The sequence below is a fragment of the Chiloscyllium plagiosum genome, unplaced genomic scaffold (genome assembly GCF_037043375.1).
Source record: "Chiloscyllium plagiosum isolate Xiang-an unplaced genomic scaffold, Cpla_swu_hap1 HiC_scaffold_6, whole genome shotgun sequence".
Taxonomy (NCBI): Eukaryota; Metazoa; Chordata; class Chondrichthyes; order Orectolobiformes; family Hemiscylliidae; genus Chiloscyllium; species Chiloscyllium plagiosum.
The window spans coordinates 130,934,054-130,955,579 of NW_028270144.1; the positions used below are offsets into that span (position 1 = coordinate 130,934,054).

At 49.7% G+C, this 21,526-nt stretch overlaps 1 protein-coding gene across 3 annotated transcripts in view; it reads left to right on the forward strand.

Moving 5' to 3' along the window:
* Positions 1 to 7,525, forward strand: part of stim1b (stromal interaction molecule 1b) — a 152,378-nt gene extending 144,853 nt beyond the window's left edge. For all 3 annotated transcript variants that reach the window (XM_087988490.1, XM_087988491.1, XM_087988492.1), the window contains one exon: positions 1,020 to 7,525. In XM_087988490.1, the coding sequence (XP_087844616.1) occupies positions 1,020 to 1,605 (586 nt within the window). In that variant the 3' untranslated portion in view covers positions 1,606 to 7,525. The remainder of the gene's footprint in view (positions 1 to 1,019) is intronic.
* The last annotated feature ends 14,001 nt before the right edge of the window (positions 7,526 to 21,526 follow it).

Genomic DNA, 21,526 nt, shown 5'->3' on the forward strand with positions numbered 1-21,526 from the left:
TGCAGATGACACTAAAACTGGAGGTGTAATGGACAGACAAAGGTTACCTCAGATTACAACAGGATCTTAATGAGATGAGCGACTGGGCTAAGGAGTGGCAGATGGAGTTTAATTTAGATAAACGTGAGGTACTGTATTTTGAAAAGGCAAATCTTAGCAGGACTTATACACTTATTGAAAAGGTCCTGGGGAGTGTTGCTGAACAAAGAGACCTTGGAGTGCAGGTTCATAGCTCCTTGAAAGTGGAGTCGCAGGTAGATAGGATAGTGAAGAAGGCGTTTGGTATACGTTCCTTTATTGGTCAGAGTATTGAGTACAGGAGTAGGGAGGTCATGTTGCGGCTGTACAGGACATTGGTTAGGCCACTTTTCGAATATTACGTTCAGTTCTGGTCTCCTTCCTATCGGAAAGATGTTGTGAAACTCGAAAGGGTTCAGAAAAGATTCACAAGGATGTTGCCAAGGTTGGAGGATCTGAGCTACAGGGAGAGTCTGAACAGACTGGGGCTGTTTTCCCTGGAGCATCGGAGGCTGAGGGGGTGACCTCATAGAGGTTTATAAAATCATGAGGGGCATGGATGGGGTAAATAGGCAAGGTCTTTTCGCTGGGGTGGGTGAGTCCAGAACTAGATGGCATAGGTTTAGGGTGAGAGGGTAAAGATATAAAAGAGACCTAAGGGGCAACTTTTTCATGCAGAAGGTGGTATGTGTATGGAATGAGCTGCCAGAGGAAGTGGTGGAGGCTGATACAATTGCAACATTTAAGTGGCATTTGGATGGGTATATGAATAGGAAGGGTTTGGAGGGATATGGGCCAGGTGCTGGCAAATGGGACTAGAAAAATTTAGAATATCTAGTTGGCATAGCTGAGTTGTACCAAAGGGTCTGTTTCTGTGCTGTACATCTGTATGACTGTATCCTTTGGGGTGTAAATCACGTTATTTGTCCTGTCCTCAGCTTTGTTTTAGGGCACGAGTTTTGTAAAACTGAGCTGATGTAATTTCCTCTCTTCTCCCTCAGGGAGTTAAACCGCTCTGATTCCGAATCCTCCATTTCTCAGTCCAGTGATCAGCAACGTCTTGCCAATCCTTCGGGATCTCCCAGTGCCCTCCTTCACAGCTCTGGATCCAGGTCTGCGCCATCCAAGCCTACCTCCCTCCTCAAACTGACAGAAGAGAGCACCCTGAGCGAGAGTGTGGTGTCAGACTTCAACATCCCCAGCCCGAATGGCAGCAGCAGCAGTAAACAGGCTGACTCACTGAGCAGCATGTGTTCTGAGAGCATATCGGATAGTCCCGTGACCGGCAGGAAGCCTTACCCCAACCGGGGCCTGGAGAAGTCAGCTAGTCTGGGCGAGATCCACCGCGGCACAGAGGGTTTGGTCCTCAGCCCCTCTGAATCCTCGCGCTCGCTCAGCCCCACATCCACTGACCCCGAGCCCACCGTGACCGACACCAAAAACGGCATTAAGGGAACCAAAATCCCTCAGCTATCCTCAAAAAAGTCTCCAGTGGAGGAGGACAGCACGTCAACAGGTGAGGAGACTGAGCCCAACCCTGGCAAAAAGAAACCAGGATTTAAGCTGTTCAAGAAAAAGAACAAATAAGTCGAGTTGGCCTGGGGAGCTGGCCTTTTCCAAGCAGGAGGTCTGCACACAACTGAACTGAACTGAGAAAACTTGTAGACACCCAGCACTTCAGGGACTCAGTTTATCCTTTGGTCAAGCTTTTTACTAGAGCTCTTTGTCCCCAGGGAATGGATTTTATTTAATCTTATTTATTTTACAGACTGGTGTTCCTCATTTCTAAGCTTCTCCCAAGTTGATGAAGAAGGGGAACTGTGAGGAGCTTCCTGCTTTTTGGGACATCTCTCTCTATCCTGCTGCATGCGTTGTTTCCCAGTGCCTGAACTGTATCAGGGCAGCATGCACTCGCATTGCTTCTGCAAAAAAAAAAATTAAATATTTTCAAAAGGTTTCTGTGGAAGGTTTGAAAACCTTAAGGTTTGAAGATGTAGAGAAGTTTGATGTATCTTCTCCAAAGGTCTGAGTTACAAAGCTTGTAAATGACTCAGTATGACTCTACCTTTAATAAGTGACTGGGGATGGGAGTCACGTCTATCACAGAGGCCAGTGCTTTCCTTTCTGTCCATTTGCTAATGTTGGTTTGCCAGTGAGTGGCTTGCACATGCTGTGGCTGTGTGCAGTCACACTTGGTTGAATAGTCGGTCTCTGATTAAAAGTGGATGTGTCCAGTCAGGAATACTGGGGCTGATTGTGCACCGTACTTTGAAGCAGGTTGACCTGCCCAAGCAGAGTCCAGGGAAACCTGACTGACTGACTGACCCAGTCTGCTGCACTTACAGAGCACACCCCCTTCAAAGACCTTCCCACCCCTCCACCATCACTGCGCTGATGGCCCACTCTGAGAAAGCTTGGGCCCAGTCTGATAACAAGACAAGCAGTGCCGTCACTCTTTCTAGCCCTTGCTACCCCCCCCTCTAATCCTCACTCTGTTGTTAATCTCACTCCATCCCCCCTCTCCCCATGTTAATCTTTTTGAACCTTCACTCCCTGAGTGGGATTACTCTCTCCAACCCTCCATGTTGTTAATCTCACTTTAACCCTCAATGCTGTCACTGTTACTCTTCTGCTGCTGTTGTGCTAATAATCTCTGACCCTTTCTCCCTGACTTGTTAATTTAAGCACTTTGAAGATATTATCTGAGTGACTCTTGAATATCCCTCATTTGTGACTATTCCTGATATACACAGACTGTGGGTTATGTGTGCTACTCCCTCTTCCTGGTGGCTGCTGGATTCTTAACAGCTGGCTGTGATGGGTTGTGTCCCAGATCTCCAAGTTCTGTCATAGAATTAGTTTCTCCTCCTGAGACTGTACTCATTAATTAAAAATGATTCTGCTGTGACTGAACTGCATTCAGAATGTGGGCATTGTTATCCTGAACTCAGCAGGTAGTTGGGAGATTCTGGTTCCTGTCGAGATTCTCAGTCGAGAAGGTGTAGACTGTACTCATGTCTCACTGTGACATTACAATCTTCAGCACTCTTAGCTGGACGTAAACCCATGAGCAGTACTCACTTTTACCAAAGTTTGTCTTTGATATGAGCCGTTGGTTTCCTGGGGCTAGGTTGATAGTGTTAACCCTGGTGTGTGCACCTGTATCCCTGTGTCTGTCTGTGCATCTGTGTGTATTACACTACCGGGGCAACACCAGCCACAGAGTATGTCAGTGTAGACAGTACCCCTGTAATGGGTGTACGCAATCTATCCTGAGCTGTGTTTGGGAATTGTTCTGTTATTGAGGCTGTGGTCATCAATGAGCTGAAAAACTGACTTTCAGCTTCTGAAAATCTCCACATTCAGAGAGTCGGTCATAAGGTTGGTTTGGGCGCAACCCTGACTTAGACCTAGTTGTTTCTAATCATGTATCAAGAACTTTGACTTTAAATTGTGTGCGCAGGATGCCTTTGATGGACAGAGAGTGAGTCAGACAGACTCAGTGTAGTGGAGTGTGATAAAATAGAGTAGAACTGCATTCAGCTCTGAGTGTGCAAACTGAAAAAACTGTGCGTGGGGGCACATGTATCTGTGTGTGTGGGCACATGTGTCTGTGTGTGTGTGGGCACATTTGTGTGCGTGGGCACATGTGTCTGTGTGCGCGTGGGCACATGTGTCTGTGTGCGCGTGGGCACGTGTGTCTGTGCGCATATGTGTCTGTGTGCGTGGGCACGTGTGTCTGTGCGCATATGTGTCTGTGTGCGTGGGCACGTGTGTCTGTGTGCGTGTGCGGGCACGTGTGTCTGTGAGCTTGCGGCCGCGTGTGGGCGTACGTGTCTGTCTGTGTGCGTGGGCGTGCATGTCTGTGAGTGCATGGGCGTGGGCACGGGTCTGTGTGTGCATGCGTGGGCGCACGTGTCTGTGTGCATGCGTGGGCGCACGTGTGTCTGTGTGCATGCGTGGGCGCATGGGCGCACGTGTGTGTGTGCATGGGCACGTATGTCTGTGGGCGCGTATGTCTGCGCGCGCACGTGTTTGTGCGTGGGCGCGTGTGTCTGTGCGCGCGCGTGGGCATGTGTGTCTGTGCGCGCGTGCGTGGGCGCGTGTGTCTGTGTGTGTGCGCACTCGTGTCTGTGTGCGCGCACGTTGGCGCATGTGTCTGTGTATGAGCATGCGTGTCTGTGTGCGTGCACGTAGATGCATGTGTCAATGTGCGTAGGCGCGTGTCTGTGTGCGAGTGCATAGATGCATGTGTGTGTGTGCATAAGCGCATGTGTCTGTGTGTGCGTGCGTGGGCGCGTGTGTCTGTGCGTGCGTGGGCGCGTGTGTCTGTGTGCGTGGGCGCGTGTGTCTGTGTGCGTGGGCGCGTGTGTCTGTGTGCGCGTGTGGGCGCATGTGTCTGTGTGCGCGTGTGGGCGCATGTGTCTGTGTGCGTGTGTGGGCACATGTCTGTGCGTGTGTGTCTGTGCGGGTGCGTGTCTGTGTCTCTGTGTACATGGGCGCATGTCTGTGTGTGTGCGTGGGCGCGTGCGCATGTGTCTGTGTGTGCGCGCGTGGGCGCATGTGCCTGAGTGTGCGTGCGTGGGCACGTGTGGATAATGGAGTTCACCTAATACATCCTGTGCATTTTGTTGAGTTTTGTCAAACTTGTTCTTTAAGAAACCCTGGTGTCCGGCTCAGGCCGCACTCTGGGAAGCGGTCAGTGCAGTGTCTGGCTCAGGCCGCGCTCTGGGAAGCAGTCAGTGCAGTGTCTGGCTCAGGCCGCGCTCTGGGAAGCGGTCAGTGCAGTGTCTGGCTCAGGCCGCGCTCTGGGAAGCGGTCAGTGCAGTGTCTGGCTCAGGCCGCGCTCTGGCCGATGTTAATTCTGGAGATGTTGCTGGGACTATATCCTGAGTAATGACCATTAATTGGCTGTTAGTCAGTCAGTGCCCAAAAATGCTCGATCAGTATTTGATCTTTGTGCCAAACCTGTTCAGTGTTGGAAAGTGTAACTCTGTAAAAGACATTCAGCTTTTGTGGATGGGAGTATTTACACTGCTGTGTTCAACAATCAGCCCCAGTCCTCCCTCCCCTGCCTCCCTCTCTGTCTCACATACACACTTGCACTCCCTCCCTCCCTCCCTCCCTCACACTCTCCCTCCCTCACGCCCTCGATAGGTGATTGATAATTCAGGGGTGGTCACCCTCAGTTGTGGTCTGTTAGCTGTGTGTCAGTGTATGCTGCAGGTGGTGACTGTGCACGTACTGCTCTCGATAACAGTAAGTACTGTCCTAGCATCTGTGTAAGCCCACCCCAGTCTATTCTGTATCCCCACCCCCCCCACCCTGTACCTCCTGCCCCAGTGCCGCCCAGTTCTCCCCATTTCCTTTGCTCAGTGTTTAATGAAGTAGCAAGGGCAGTGATAAACCTTCTCCATCCTTCACGTGATCTTCCCACTGTCCCCCCTCCATTCCCCAACATTCCCACTCTCCATCTACCATGCCTGCCACCCATGCAGACTGTCCATCTCTCCCCCACTGTGCTGGCCTCTCCTCTCTCTCCCTCCCACACGCAGTACTCCCCACCTACCCCTGTCCCATGTTCTCTGTTTCCAGCTCCCCTGCCCCCACCATTCCCCCTGGTCCTGGCTTGCTCAGTGATGTTGGAGAGATGCAGAGACTCTCCTTGCTGTTAAGGGAGGCCTGTTTGTTTCCTGTCCAGGTCTCCCTGTGTGTCTGTGCTATTGGGGAAGGTTGAAACTGCTGGGAAATGGCGTTAGTGACAAGGAGCTCCTGGCTGTGATTTCCCTGTGAACCCTTCCCCCATTACAAACTGATCATTGATATCTCGTGTCTGTGCTCTGTGTGTGTGGCATGCTTATGGCTCCAGGGGCCTGCCTTTTAATGCAGTGATACTGTGTGTAATGTTATAGGCTGATCAGCTTCTCAACAATCAACTTTCTATTTTTTATATAAAGGGAATGTAGGTTTTTTTTGTAGATAATGATGAATTTGATTCTGGGTTCAGTGTTGGATAAAAGGATGCTGTGAACATTTAATGTGCATTGGGTTGAAATGGTCTGGCCAGCTTAAGTATGTAGCTGTTAGCAAAGACCATTATCCCTATAGGTACTGGCACCATCTGGAAAACTAACACAGCTCTTGCGCGCGTGCTCTCTCTCTCTCTCTCTCTCTCGCACTCTCTCGCTCGCTAGCACTCTCTCGTGCTCTCTCTCGCACTGTCTCTCTCTCTCTCACTCAGACGCGCGCGCGCACTCTCTCTCTCTCTCTCTCTCGCAATCACTCACTCCGGTGTGTAGTTTGGTTCAGATACTGTTCATCTGACCCACCCTGGGAAGGTTTGATGGGGGATAGTGTAGAGGGAGCATAACTTTCAGTTTAACAGATAGAGGAAGCTTTACTCTGTATCTAACCCCATGCTGTCCCTGTCCTGGGAGTGTTTGATGGGGACAGTGTAGAGGGAGCTTTACTCTGTATCCATCCCCGTGCTGTCCCTGTCCTGGGAGTGTTTGATGGGGACAGTGTCGAGGGAGCTTGACTCTGTATCCATCCCCGTGCTGTCCCTGTCCTGGGAGTGTTTGATGGGGACAGTGTAGAGGGAGCTTTACTCCATATCTAATCCATGCTGTCCCTGTTTGAGGTTACCTTATGGCACAGGTCAAAGATCCTTGGGTCTTGAACGTATTCTCAGGCTGTCTCAAAATACAAGGTTGTTCATCTGAGAACCTTCCATAAATCTGGGCTCTGAACCACCATTGGGTGATTGTACTGTTTTCTGATGTGTGTTGGGTAAGTGAAGCCAGTGTTTACTGAGGCTCCAAGTGTTTCTGTTAATATCTCAGTGATGCACGCTGTATCAGCCTATCTGTCCCCTTCGCCCTCCCAAACCCCTTTCGGTATTGCATGTTTGGGGAGCATGCCCACCTCAGTATAGTCCGGCTGTTTCTTCCTCCCTGCTGTCTGCAGCTTGGCTCACTGTGCTGTTCCTGGCTGTAAGGACGATGTGATAATGACGTGGAAGGCTCTGTACACTGGCAAAGGGCAGCCAGTTGCTCAGGAGTATGCAAGAGCTGAATGAGGAATTGATGAATGACTGGATTGTGGAGATGCCACAGGGGCCTTTGCACAGTCCAGGGACTGTGATTTCTCTCAGCACTGTTCTCCTGCAGGGGCTTCTCCAGGTCCATGGCTGCAAGGCAAGGCTGGGGATCTTACCTCCGGTTGGGTGAACTATGGGGGCTGGTAGGGGCCTGTTTCTGAGGATTGCGTGTGATGGTGCATTTGGGGACTGCTTCCTGAGGCTGATGTTTGTACAGCCGAGCTCAATCACCACCAGCTTTTGCTGCATTGTCACCCAATCTTCATATCTGTGTTCAATTTCCCCTGTGCTTTGTTATGAAGAGAAAGGAAAGTCTTTGTAAAATGAAATACAAGTATAATGTACGAAATCTTTCACTTTATTGGCAGCAAATGCATGGAAGCAATAAATTGATCAAATGTGAAGCTGCTCCTGGTTGACTTGCTGTATTTTGTTCCCTCGGGATGTTCGTTCACCATTATCTTCCTTTCATGGTCTCTGGGTCAGAGTGACCCACAGTGACCCCTCTGTATCCCCAGTCTGGGTCAGAGTGACCCACAGTGACCCCTCTGTACCCTCCCTCTCTGGGGCAGAGTGACCCCTCTGTATCCCCAGTCTGGGTCAGAGTGACCCACAGTGACCCCTCTGTACCCTCCCTCTCTGGGGCAGAGTGACCCACAGTGACCCCTCTGTACCCTCCCTCTCTGGGTCAGAGTGACCCACAGTGACCCCTCTGTACCCTCCGTCTCTGGGGCAGAGTGACCCACAGTGACCCCTCTGTACCCTCCCTCTCTGGAGCCGAGTGACCCCTCTGTATCCCCAGTCTGGGGCAGAGTGACCCCTCTGTACCCTCCCTCTCTGGGGCAGAGTGACCCGGAGTGACCCCTCTGTACCCTCCCTCTCTGGGGCAGAGTGACCCGGAGTGACCCCTCTGTACCCTCCCTCTCTGGGGCAGAGTGACCCGGAGTGACCCCTCTGTACCCTCCCTCTCTGGGGCAGAGTGACCCGGAGTGACCCCTCTGTACCCTCCCTCTCTGGGGCAGAGTGACCCGGAGTGACCCCTCTGTACCCTCCCTCTCTGGGGCAGAGTGACCCGGAGTGACCCCTCTGTACCCTCCCTCTCTGGGGCAGAGTGACCCGGAGTGACCCCTCTGTACCCTCCCTCTCTGGGGCAGAGTGACCCACAGTGACCCCTCTGTACCCTCCCTCTCTGGGGCAGAGTGACCCACAGTGACCCCTCTGTATCTAGCGTTTCCTCTCTGTCCCTTTTGTTCCTGTTTGCCAGAGCGCTGTGTTCCCGGCTGCTCCCACCCACCCAACAGACACAGAGTGGCATCTCCTGGTAGCTCCCAGTTCCTGCAGATCCTGAGACAATCAATTCAAATAATTCCTCAGGATCAGCTCCCTCACCAAAACATTAAAATGATTCCACCTACTAATCTGTGCCTCCATTGGGTGATTGTACTGTTTTCTGATGTGTGTTGGGTAAGTGAAGCCAGTGTTTACTGAGGCTCCAAGTGTTTCTGTTAATATCTCAGTGATGCCTCCCAATCTGGTACGTGTTTTAATCTCGTCCCTGTCTAGTTATCGATATTTGGTATTACATCTTTTCTCCTTTGGTGATTTGTTCTCTCTCTGTCTATTACTAAGAGTACTACTGCGTCCCAAATATGAAGTTGCAGCTGCTGGAAACTGAAATAAAAACATGAAATGTCAGTATCGGGTGGGGATTGCTGAGGAAGGGGACAGTTTATCACGTTGTTTTGTCAGAAAGAGCAGTGAGTGGGGAGCACTGAGTTATTCAGTCTGTGAAAAGTGGGCTCTCCTCCTTGAGGTCAGAAGTGGGAATGTTCGCTGAAGATTATAAAATGTGGGAACAGGAGTAGGCCATTCAGCCCATCAAGTCCGTCCCACCATTCAAAGAGATCACGGCTGATCTGATCAAGCCCAAATCCACCTTCCTGCCTTTTCCCATGATCCTCAATTCCCTTACTGAGTAAAAATCTGTCTGTCTCAGCCCTGAATTTCCTTAATGACCCAGCCTTGACAGCGCTCTGTGGTGAAAAATTCATTACACTGAGAAGAAATTCCTCATATTTTAAATCCTAATTCTGTGGCCTCTTATTTTAGACTGCCTCCTCCCCACCCCAGGAGGACTCTCCTATCTCTATCAAGTTTGTCACTCTCCTTTAACATAGACCTCAAAAAATTCTCCCCTCATTCTTCTAAATACCAGAGAGTATGGGTCTTAGCTGCTCAATATCTCTTCACAAGACAAGCCCCTCGTCCCTGGAATTAATCGAGTGAACCTCCTCTGAATGGTTTCCAATACAATTACATCCCTCCCCAAGTAAGGGGATCAGTATTGTATTGCAGTACTACAGGGGTGGTGTCCCCAAAGCCTTACAGCAATACTTCCCACACACTCATTACTCAATAACACGCTTAATGATCTGGCCACAACAGCCCTTTGCATTAAAGAATTTCACAGATTCACTGCCCTCTGACAAATTCCACCTCATCTCTGCCTTCAATGGGTGACCCCTTATTCTGAGATGATTTCTCTTCCAAGACTAACCTCCAGGAGGAAGCACCTTTTCCACACCTACCCTGACAATTCCCTGAAGAATTTTGTATATTTCAGTAATGTCACCTCTCATTCGTCCAAACTCCAACAAGCACAGGCTCATCAGACAGTTCCTTCCGTACCTGGGATCAGCCAAGTGAACCTTCTCTGAACTGCCTATGATACCAGTCTATCTTTCTTTCAATACGTGCCCATGACTGTTTACAGTTTATTCAAATGCAACAACATCAATATCCGGGCTTGGGCTGACATGTGGTAAGTAATGTTCTCACTAAACAAATGCCAGGCAATGAACATCATTAACAATACAATCCAACCACTGCCACTTGACGTTCAGTGGTACCAGTATTCGCTGAATCCCCCACTATCGACATCCTGGAAGCTACCATTGCCCAGAAATTGAATTAGATACTTTGACTAGCAGCAACTCGAGGGGAAGTTTCTCGGTCACATTCTGAATAAATTGTAAGATTATAGAAGGCAAAAGATTTTAATGGGACCTGAGGGGCAACGTTCCCAGAGGGTGGTTCATGTGGGGAATGAACTGGTAGATGCAGGAACTTGCATCGTTTAAAAGACCATTGGACAGGTACATGGATAGGAAAGGTCGAGAGGGCTGCAGACAAATGGGACTAGTTTTGGGAACCTTGGCATGGATGGGTTGGACCAAAGGGTCTGTTTCTGTGCTGTCTGACTTTAAGGCTAGTCATAGAAATACAATATTGTGGCTACAAAAACACATCAGAGACTAGTAATACAGCAACAAATCACTCACTCCTATCTGCCTGATACTGTGTACTGAGCCTCCGACAATGTGGCAGTCCCTCAGCACTGACCTTCGGGGGGGAAGGAGGGGAGAGGAGTCATCATCATCATCATCTTCTCTGGCTGTTTGCAGCTTCAACACCAAAGGAGCTGAGATCTGAGGAATGAACCACTAACAATCACTTCCATCTCACTCCTATCAGCTGCTAGTTCTCTAGTGGAAGAAGTAAAGGGGCAGGTGTTGCACCTTCTGCGATTGCATGGAAAGGTGCCGTGTGTGATGGGAGAGGTGTTAGGTTTGATGGAGGAGTGCACTAGGTTGTCCTGGGGGGAACGATCTCTGCAGAATGCAGACGGGGGAGAAAAGGGAAGAGGTGTTTAGGGGTGGCGTCGTGTTGGAGTTGGCGAAAATAGCGGAGGATTATTCTTTGCATGTGAAAGCTGGTGGGGGTGAACAGCCTGACATAGTCATTCTCGTGGAATCATACCTTAGAGACAATGTCCCAGACCCCACCATCACCATCCCTGGATATGTCCCGTCCCAGGGGGCAGCACAGTGGGGTACAGTCGGGAGGAAGTTTCCCCAGGAGTCCTCAACATTGACTTCAGACCCATGAAGTCTTGTGGCTTCAGGTTAAACATGAGCAAGGAAACTTCCTGCTGATTACCCCGTACAGTCCTTCCTCAGCTGATGAATCAGTACTCCTCCATATTGAACAACACTTAGAGGAAGCACTGAGGATGGCAAAGGCACAGAATGTACTCTGGGTGGGGTGGGGGGTGTGGTGGGGTTCAATATCCTACCAGGAATGGCTCAGTCGTAGCACTACTGATGGAGCTGGTCGGGTCCTAAAGGACATTGCTGCTGGACGGGGTGTGCGGCAGGTGGTGAGGGAACCAATAAGAGGGAAAAACATACCTGACCTTACTCCTTACCAATGTACTCCAGCACAGTCTGTAACCTCATGGCCCAGCAGGAGGCCATGCCAGGAGCAGTGCCAGGCAGACCTGAAGATGAGAGGTCAACGTGGTGAAGCCACCAAACAGGACAGTTACTTGCTAAACAACACAAGCTGCAAGGGATAGACAGAGCTACGTGATCCCACAACCAGACCTAAGCTCTGCGGTCCTGCCACATCCAGTCGGGAATGGTGGTGGACAATTAAACAACTCACTGGAGGAAGAGACTCCACAAATATCCCCATCCTCAATGATGAAAGAGCCCAGCACATCAGGGCAAAAGGATAAGGCTCGAGCTTTCACAACAAACTTGAGTCAGAAATGCCGAGTGGATGATCCATCTCAGCCTCCTCCAGTGGTCCCCAGCATCACAGACACCAGCCTCCTCCAGTGGTCCCCAGCATCACAGACACCAGTCTCCTCCAGTGGTCCCCAGCATCACAGACACCAGTCTCCTCCAGTGGTCCCCAGCATCACAGACACCAGCCCCCTCCAATGGTCCCAGCATCACAGACACCAGCCCCCTCCAGTGGTCCCCAGCATCACAGACACCAGCCTCCTCCAGTGGTCCCCAGCATCACAGACACCAGCCTCCTCCAATGACCCCCAGCATCACAGACACCAGCCTCCTCCAGTGGTCCCCAGCATCACAGGCACCAGCCTCCTCCAGTGGTCCCCAGCATCACAGACACCAGCCCCCTCCAGTGGTCCCCAGCATCACAGACACCAGCCTCCTCCAGTGGTCCCCAGCATCACAGACACCAGCCTCCTCCAGTGGTCCCCAGCATCACAGACACCAGCCTCCTCCAGTGGTCCCCAGCATCACAGACACCAGCCCCCTCCAGTGGTCCCCAGCATCACAGACACCAGTCTCCTCCAGTGGTCCCCAGCATCACAGACACCAGCCTCCTCCAGTGGTCCCCAGCATCACAGACACCAGCCTCCTCCAATGGTCCCCAGCATCACAGACACCAGCCTCTTCCAGTGGTCCCCAGCATCACAGACACCAGCCTCCTCCAGTGGTCCCCAGCATCACAGACACCAGTCTCCAGCCAATTCAATTCACTCCACGTGATATCAAGAAACGGCTGGAGTCACTGGATACTGCAAAGCTTACGGGCCCTATTCCAGCAACAGGACTGAAGACTTGTGCTCCAGAACCTGCCGCTCCCCTAGCCAAGCTGTCCCAGTACAGGTACAACACTGGCATCTACCTGAAATGTGGAAAATTATCCAGGTATGTCCTGTATATAAATAGCAGGACAAATCCAACCCATTACCACCCCATCAGTCTCCTCACGATCATGAGTAAAGTGATGGAAGGTGCCACCAACAGGGCTATCCAGCAGCACCTGCTCAGCAATAACCTGCTCAGTGACGCCCAGTTTGGATTCCCCCAGGACCACTCAGCTCCTGACCTCATTCCAGCCTTGGGTCAAACATGGACAAAAGAACTGAATTCTAGAGGGGAGGGGAGGGGAGAGGGACAGCCCTTGACATCAAGGCTACATTCAACCAAGTGTGGCATCAAGGAGCCCTGGCAACACTGGAATCAATAGGTATTGGGGGCAAACTCTCCGCTGGTTAGAGTCATACCTGACACATTAAGGAGATGGCTGTGGTTGTTGGAGGTCAGTCACCTCAGCTCCAGGGCATCTCTGCAGGAGTTCCTCAGGGTAGTGTCCTGGGCCCAACCATCTTCAGCCGCTTCATCAATGACCTTCCCTCCATCAGAAGGTCAGAAATGGGGATGTTCGTTGATGACCGCACAATGTTCAGCATCATTCGGGACTCTTCAGATACTGAAGCAGTACATGGCCAAATGTAACAAGATCCACTTAATATCCAGGCTTGGGCTGACGAGTCACAAGTAACTTTCACACCACACAAATGCCAGTCTATGACCATCTCTGATAAGAGACAATTTAATCACTGTCTCTTGACATTCAATGGTGTCACCATCACTGAATCCCTCACTGTCAACATCCTGGAGTTACCATTGACCTGAAACTCAACTGGACTCACCACATAAACACAGCAGCAACAAGACCAGGTCAAAGACTGGGATTTCCGCAGTGAGTAACTCACCTCCTGACTCCCCAAAGCCTGTCCACGATCTACAAGGCACAGGTCAGGAGTGGAATGAAATACTCCCCATCAGGACAAAACAGCCACTTGATCAACACCACATCCACCCCCACCACTGATGCTCAGTAGCAGCAATGTGTACCATCTACAAGATGCACTGCAGAAATTCACCAAAGATCCTCAGGCAGCTCCTTCCAAACCCATGACCACTTCCATCGAGAAGGACAAGGGCAGCAGATACATGGGAACACCACCCACTGCAAGTTCCCCTCCAAGCCACACAACATCCCGACTTGGAAATATAACACAGAATGGAAACAGACCCTTCAGCCAAACCAGTCTACGATGACCAGGTGTCCCAAACTAAACTAGTCCCATTTGCTTGTTTTTGGGCTATATCCCTCTTAACCTTTCCTGTCCATGTACCTATCCAAATGTCTTTGAAATCTTCCCCTGGCAGTTATTTCATACACACAGCATCCTCTGTGTGAAAAAATCCCTCAGGTCCTTTTTAGATCTTTCTTTTCTCACCTTAAAACTATATCCCTAGTTTTGAAATCCCCCACCCTGGGGATACTCACCCTATCTATGCCCCTCAGGATTTTATAAACCTCTATAAGATTACCCCTCAGCCTCCTGTGATCCAGGGAAAAGCACCAGCCTCTCCTGATAACAGAAACCCAGTGACATCCTTGTAAATATTTTCTGAATCCTCTTCAGTTTAATAATATCCTTCGTACAGCAGGTCAATCAGAATTGGACCCCGTACTCCAGAGGTTGCCTTACCAACATCCTGTACAGCTGTAACGTGACGTCCTAACCCCTGTACTCAATGGTCTGACCAATGGAGACAAGCATGATAAACGCCTTCTCCGCCACCCTGCCTACCTGTGATGCCACATTAAGGAGCTATGTACCTGTGGCCTCTAACTCTATGTTCAACAACACTCCACGGGATCCTAACACAAGCTGTATAAGTCCTGCCCTGGTTTGTCTTCCCAAAAAGAATGTATTTATCCAAATTAAACTTCATCTGCCATTCCCCAGCACTGTTCCTTAAGCATTGCTGGGTCAAAATCCTGGCATGTCCTCCCTAAGGGTATTGTGGGTCAACCCACAGCACATGGACTGCAGTGGTTCAAGAAGGCAGCTCACCCCCACCCTCTCAAGGGGCAACTAGGGATGGGCAATAAAAAACACGCTCGCTCAGTCAGCAACACCAGTATCCAAGGGATTCACAATGTGATGGGTACCTGCTATTGGTTTCTCAGTGTTACCATTGTTGTGGTTTAATATATAGAGCAGAGCCCGAGGATTGTCTGTTGAATACCGATGTCTCTCGAATTGGATAAAGATGTTGCAGGATTGAAATGAATCCAGTTCCAAGGAGCCAAAGAGATGAACTGGGATGGAACTGGGACTTGGTGTGAACTGGGATAAAGGCAACTGGGTTCAGACAAGCTGCAGGACCCAAGGGAGTGGAATATGAACCAGGTCCAAGGGACTCTGAGAGAGACAGCCAGTCTCTCTGCCTGGTCCTGCACTGTTCAAAACAACAAAACCATTGGACTGTGTGATAAATGTGTTGAACTCTCTTTTCCATTTAGGTAATGGACAGGGTGAGAGCTTTCTCTTAAACCAGTAATTGGCTGCTTTTAAATCATCAAAGCCAGTTTTCCAAGCTTTGTTCTGGAGACACAAGTAAGTAACTTCCACCTTCAAACACTCAAATGAAGGGCGGGGGGGGGGGGGGGGGGGGGGGAGGTGGAGGATCTGTTCCAGAGAGGAGAATGGATCTGACTGCGAGATCACCCCTCTGCCCCCACCCCTGCATGTTTGTAGCGGACAGTGTAGAGGGAGCTTTACTCTGTATCTAACCCTGTGCTGTCCCTGTCCTGGGAGTGTTTGATGGGGACAGCGTAGAGGAAGCTTTACTCTGTATCTAGTCCTAGGGGTCTGGGGGAGGGGGTTTCTGGGGATTGGGTCTCGGGGGCTCCTCTAGTGGGTAGACTTTGAATTTTATGACTGATTGGGGGGTTTAATGAGAGCAGGTGCACGAGGAAAGAGAGAGTTAGTGGGACAGGTCATTGCAAGCTGTCCAAGGTCCTGTTTATCTGAGGTTGTGTTTGAGTCTGCCTGACCTTGGTGACTGAGGCAGGTGAAGGTGCTGGGACTGACTGACTGTGTCACGTGGTGCTGGGATCGCGTGGACAGTAACTGTGGTGGAGTCATCACTGACAGCTTTAACACTGACACCATGACAGGGAGGGGGGTCCCAGAAGGGGGGCAGTGAGAGCAGCCAGCATCGGTCACTGTCCCTGACCTCACAACCACCCGGAGACAGACAGAGACAGAGACAGACGGGGGTGAGGGCAAGGAGTGTCTCACCAACACAGACACGGTTCCCAGCAACCTGTGGGCACCACCCCCAATACTCGGTGGGTAACACCCCCAACACATGACACACACGGTGGGTACCACCCCCAACACAGGACACACACGGTGGGTACAACCCCCAACACAGGACACACACGGTGGGTACCACCCCCAACACAGGACACACACGGTGGGTACCACCCCCAATACATGACACACACGGTGGGTACCACCCCCAACACAGGACACACACGGTGGGTACCACCCCCAATACATGACACACACGGTGGGTACCACCCCCAACACAGGACACACACGGTGGGTACCACCCCCAATACATGACACACACGGTGGGTAACACCCCCAATACATGACACACACGGTGGGTACCACCCCCAACACAGGACACACACGGTGGGTACAACCCCCAACACAGGACACACACGGTGGGTACAACCCCCAACACAGGACACACACGGTGGGTACCACCCCCAACACAGGACACACACGGTGGGTACCACCCCCAATACATGACACACACGGTGGGTACCACCCCCAATACATGACACACACGGTGGGTACCACCCCCAACACAGGACACACACGGTGGGTACCACCCCCAATACATGACACACACGGTGGGTACCACCCCCAACACAGGACACACACGGTGGGTACCACCCCCAATACATGACACACACGGTGGGTACCACCCCCAACACAGGACACACACGGTGGGTACCACCCCCAATACATGACACACACGGTGGGTACCACCCCCAACACAGGACACACACAGTGGGTACCACCCCCAATACATGACACACACGGTGGGTAACACCCCCAATACATGACACACACAGTGGGTACCACCCCCAATACATGACACACACGGTGGGTAACACCCCCAATACATGACACACACAGTGGGTACCACCCCAACACAGGACACACACAGTGGGTACCACCCCCAATACAGGACACACACAGTGGGTACCACCCCCAATACATGACACACACAGTGGGTACCACCCCAACACAGGACACACACAGTGGGTACCACCCCCAATACATGACACACACAGTGGGTACCACCCCAACACAGGACACACACAGTGGGTACCACCCCCAATACAGGACACACACAGTGGGTACCACCCCCAATACATGACACACACAGTGGGTACCACCCCAACACAGAGCACAAACTGTGGGCACCCCACCCCAACACAAATTTAATGTGGCCTCGCCCCTTGTTGGCCTGTCTACATACTGTGTCGGGAAACCCTCCTGCACACATTGGACAAAAACTGACCCGTCTAAAGCTGTTTGAATTCGTGTATCGCTGGACGTCGGAGTGCGTCTGGGAAAATTAACAAACAGTGAAATTCACGACTGATCTTGGAGAAACCTGTTTGGGAGAAGTTCACAGCACAGAAACAGATAAGTGAATTGTTTTAAGTGGCCTACAGAAAGTCTGCAGTAATGAGTAGTGTGGGTTCTTTCTTGATTATATGTTTTTTGAGATATGTCTCTTGATTAAACTAAAAATATAAGTCATAACTATTAATCTAACCAGGGGCAGTGTTTTGTAGAGGAATGCGACGGTGTTATTTTCTGGGTCTGTAGATTGTGAAGGAGCAAAATGGCCTTTGCAGTGATATGTACTTCTTGTCAGATGTGGGAGTTTAAAGAGAGTTTAAGGGTTACCGCAGATTATATCTGCAATAAATGCTGTTGGTTGCAAATCTTATCAAATCGAATGGATCGGTGGGAGAGACAGTTAGAAGCGATGAGGAATTTGTAACAGCAACAGTATGTGATGGATGGCAGTTATAGGAAGGAGGAAATATTGCAAATACAGTCACACAGATGGGTTAACTCCAGGAAGGGTAAGAGAGGTAGGCAGCTAGTGCAGGAGTCTTTTGTGGATATACCCATTTCAAACAGGTATGCTGTTTTGGAAAATGTAGGAGGTGATGGATTCTCAGGGGAACAGAGCACAAACAGCCAAGTTTCTGGTATTGACACTGGCTCTAATGCAACAAAGTGTATGTCGGGTTCCAAGAGATCAATTGTGTTAGGGGATTCTGTAGTCAGAGGTACAGACTGACGTTTCTGTGGCCAGCAGGGAAAAAGCAGAATGATGTGTTGTTTCCCTGGTGCCAGGATCAAGGATGTCTCAGAGAGGGTGCAGAATGTTCTCACGGGGGAGAGGGACCAGCAGGAGGTCATTGTCCACATTGGAACCAACAACATAGGAAGGGAAAAGGTTGAGACTCTGAAGGGAGATTACAGAGAGTTAGGCAGAAATTTAAAAAGGAGGTCCTCGAGGGTAGTAATATCTGGATTACTCCCAGTGCTACGAGCTAGTGAGGGCAGGAATAGGAGGGTAGAGCAGATGAATGCATGGCTGAGGAGCTGGTGTATAGGGGAAGGATTCACATTTTTCGATCATTGGAATCTCTTTTGGGGTAGAAGTGACCTCTACAAGAAGGACGGATTGCACCTGAATTGGAACGGGGCTAATATACTGGCAGGGAAATTTGCTAGAACTGCTTGGGAGGATTTAAACTAGTAAGGTGGGCGGGGGGGGAGGGGGTGTGGGAGCCAGGGAGATAGTGAGAAAAGAGATCAATCTGAGACTGGTACAGCTGAGAACAGAAGTGAGTCAGTCAGGGCAGGCAGGGGCAAGGTAGGACTAATAAATTAAACTGCATTTACTTCAATGCAAGGGGCCTAACAGGGAAGGCAGATGAACTCAGGACATGGTTAGGAACATGGGACTGGGATATCAGCAATTACGGAAACATGGCTCAGGGATGGGCAGGATTGGCAGCTTAATGTTCCAGGATACAAATGCTACAGGAAGGATAGAAAGGGAGGCAAGAGAGGAGGGGGAGTGGCATTTTTGATATGGGATAGCATTACAGCTGTGCTGAGGGAGGATATTCCCGGAAATACATCGAGGGAAGTTATTTGGGTGGAACTGAGAAATAAGAAAGGGATGATCACCTTACTGGGACTGTATTATAGACCCCCCCAATAGTCAGAGGGAAATTGAGAAACAAACTTGTAAGGAGATTTCAGCTATCTGTAAGAATAATAGAGTGGTTGTGGTAGGGGATTTTAACTTTCCAAACATCGACTGGGACTGCCATAGTGTTAAAGGTTTAGATGGAGAGGAATTTGTTAAGTGTGTACAAGAAAATTTTCTGATTCAGTATGTGGATGTACCTACTAGAGAAGGTGCAAAACTTGACCTACTCTTGGGAAATAAGGCAGGGCAGGTGACTGAGGTGTCAGTGGGGGAGCACTTTGGGGCCAGTGACCATAATTCTATTTGTTTTAAAATAGTGATGGAAAAGGATAGACCAGATCTAAAAGTTGAAGTTCTAAATTGGAAAAAGGCTAATTTTGACGATATTAGGCAAGAATTTTCGAAAGCTGATTGGGGGCAGATGTTCACAGGTAAAGGGACGGCTGGAAAATGGGAAGCCTTCAGAAATGAGATAACAAGAATCCAGAGAAAGTATATTCCTGTCAGGGTGAAAGGGAAGGCTGGTAGGTATAGGGAATGCTGGATGACTAAAGAAATAGAGGGTTTGCTTAAGAAAAAGAAGGAAGCATATGTAAGGTATAGACAGGATAGATCGAGTGAATCCTTAGAAGAGTATAAAGGAAGTAGGAGTATACTTAAGAGGGAAATCAGGAGGGCAAAAAGGGGACATGAGATAGCTTTGGCAAATAGAATTAAGGAGAATCCAAAGAGTTTTTACAAATATATTAAGGACAAAAGGGTAACTAGGGATAGAATAGGGCCCCTCAAAGATCAGCAAGGCAGCCTTTGTGTGGAGCTACAAAAAATGGGGGAGATACTAAATGAATATTTTGCATCAGTATTTACTGTGGAAAAGGATATGGAAGATATAGACTGTAGGGAAATAGATGGTGACATCTTGCAAAATGTCCAGATTACAGAGGAAGAAGTACTGGATGTCTTGAAACGGTTAAAAGTGGATAAATCCCCAGGACCTGATCAGGTGTACCCGAGAACTCTGTGGGAAGCTAGAGAAGTGATTGCTGGGCCCCTGCTGAGATATTTTTAGCATTGATAGTCACAGGTGAGGTGCCGGAAGACTGGAGGTTGGCTAACGTGGTGCCACTGTTTAAGAAGGGTGGTAAGGACAAGCCAGGGAACTATAGACCAGTGAGCCTGACCTCGGTGGTGGGCAAGTTGTTGGAGGGAATCCTGAGGGACAGGATGTACATGTATTTGGAAAGGCAAGGACTAATTAGGGATAGTCAACATGGCTTTGTGCGTGGGAAATCATGTCTCACAAACTTGATTGAGTTTTTTGAAGAGGTAACAGAGAAGATTGATGAGGGCAGAGCAGTAGATGTGATATATATGGACTTCAGTAAGGCCTTCGACAAGGTTCCCCGTGGGAGACTCATTAGCAAGGTTGGATCTCATGGAATACAGGGAGAACTAGCCATTTGGATACAGAACTGGCTCAAAGATAGAAGACAGAGGGTGGTGGTGGAGGGTTGTTTTTCAGACTGGAGGCCTGTGACTAGTGGAGTGCCACAAGGATCGGTGCTGGGTCCTCTACTTTTTGTCATTTACGTAAACGATTTGGATGTGACCATAAGAGGTACAGTTAGTAAGTTTGCAGATGACACCAAAATTGGAGGTGTAGTGGACAGCGAAGAAGGTTACCTCAGATTACAACAGGATCTGGACCAGATGGGCCAATGGGCTGAGAAGTGGCAGATGGAGTTTAATTCAGATAAATGAGAGGTGCTGCATTTTGGGAAAGCAAATCTTAGCATGACTTATACACTTAATGGTAAGGTCCTAGGGAGTGTTGCTGAACAAAGAGACCTTGGAGTGCAGGTTCATAGCTCCTTGAAAGTGGAGTCGCAGGTTGATAGGATAGTGAGGAAGGCATTTGGTATGCTTTCCTTTATTGGTCAGAGTATTGAGTACAGGAGTTGGGAGGTCATGTTGCAGCTGTGCAGGACATTGGTTAGGCCACTGTTGGAATATTGCGTGCAATTCTGGTCTCCTTCCTATCGGAAAGATGTTGTGAAACTTGAAAGGGTTCAGAAAAGATTTACAAGGATGTTGCCAGGGTTGGAGGATTTGAGCTATAGGGAGAGGCTGAACAGGCTGGGACTGTTTTCCCTGGAGCGTCGGAGGTTGAGGGGTGGCTTTATAGAGGTCTACAAAATCAAGAGGGGCATGGATAGGGTAAATAGGCAAAGTCTTTTCCCTGGGGTTGGGGAGTCCAGAACTAGAGGGCATAGGTTTAGGGTGAGAGGGGAAAAATATAAAAGAGACCCAAGGGGCAGTTGTTTCACAGAGGGTGGTACGTGTATGGAATGAGCTGCCAGAGGAAGTGGTGGAGGTTGGTACAATTACAACATTTAAGAGGCATTTAGATGGGTATATGAATAGGAAGGGTTTGGAGGGATATGGGCCAAGTGCTGACAAGTGGGACTAGATTGGGTTGGGATATCTGGTCGGCATGGATGGGTTGGACCGAAGGGTCTGTTTCCATGCTGTACATCTCTATGACTCTAAAATTTACTTGAACTATTGTATTTCCAGTCAATATTTGGAAAGTTAAAGGCCCCCATACCAACTA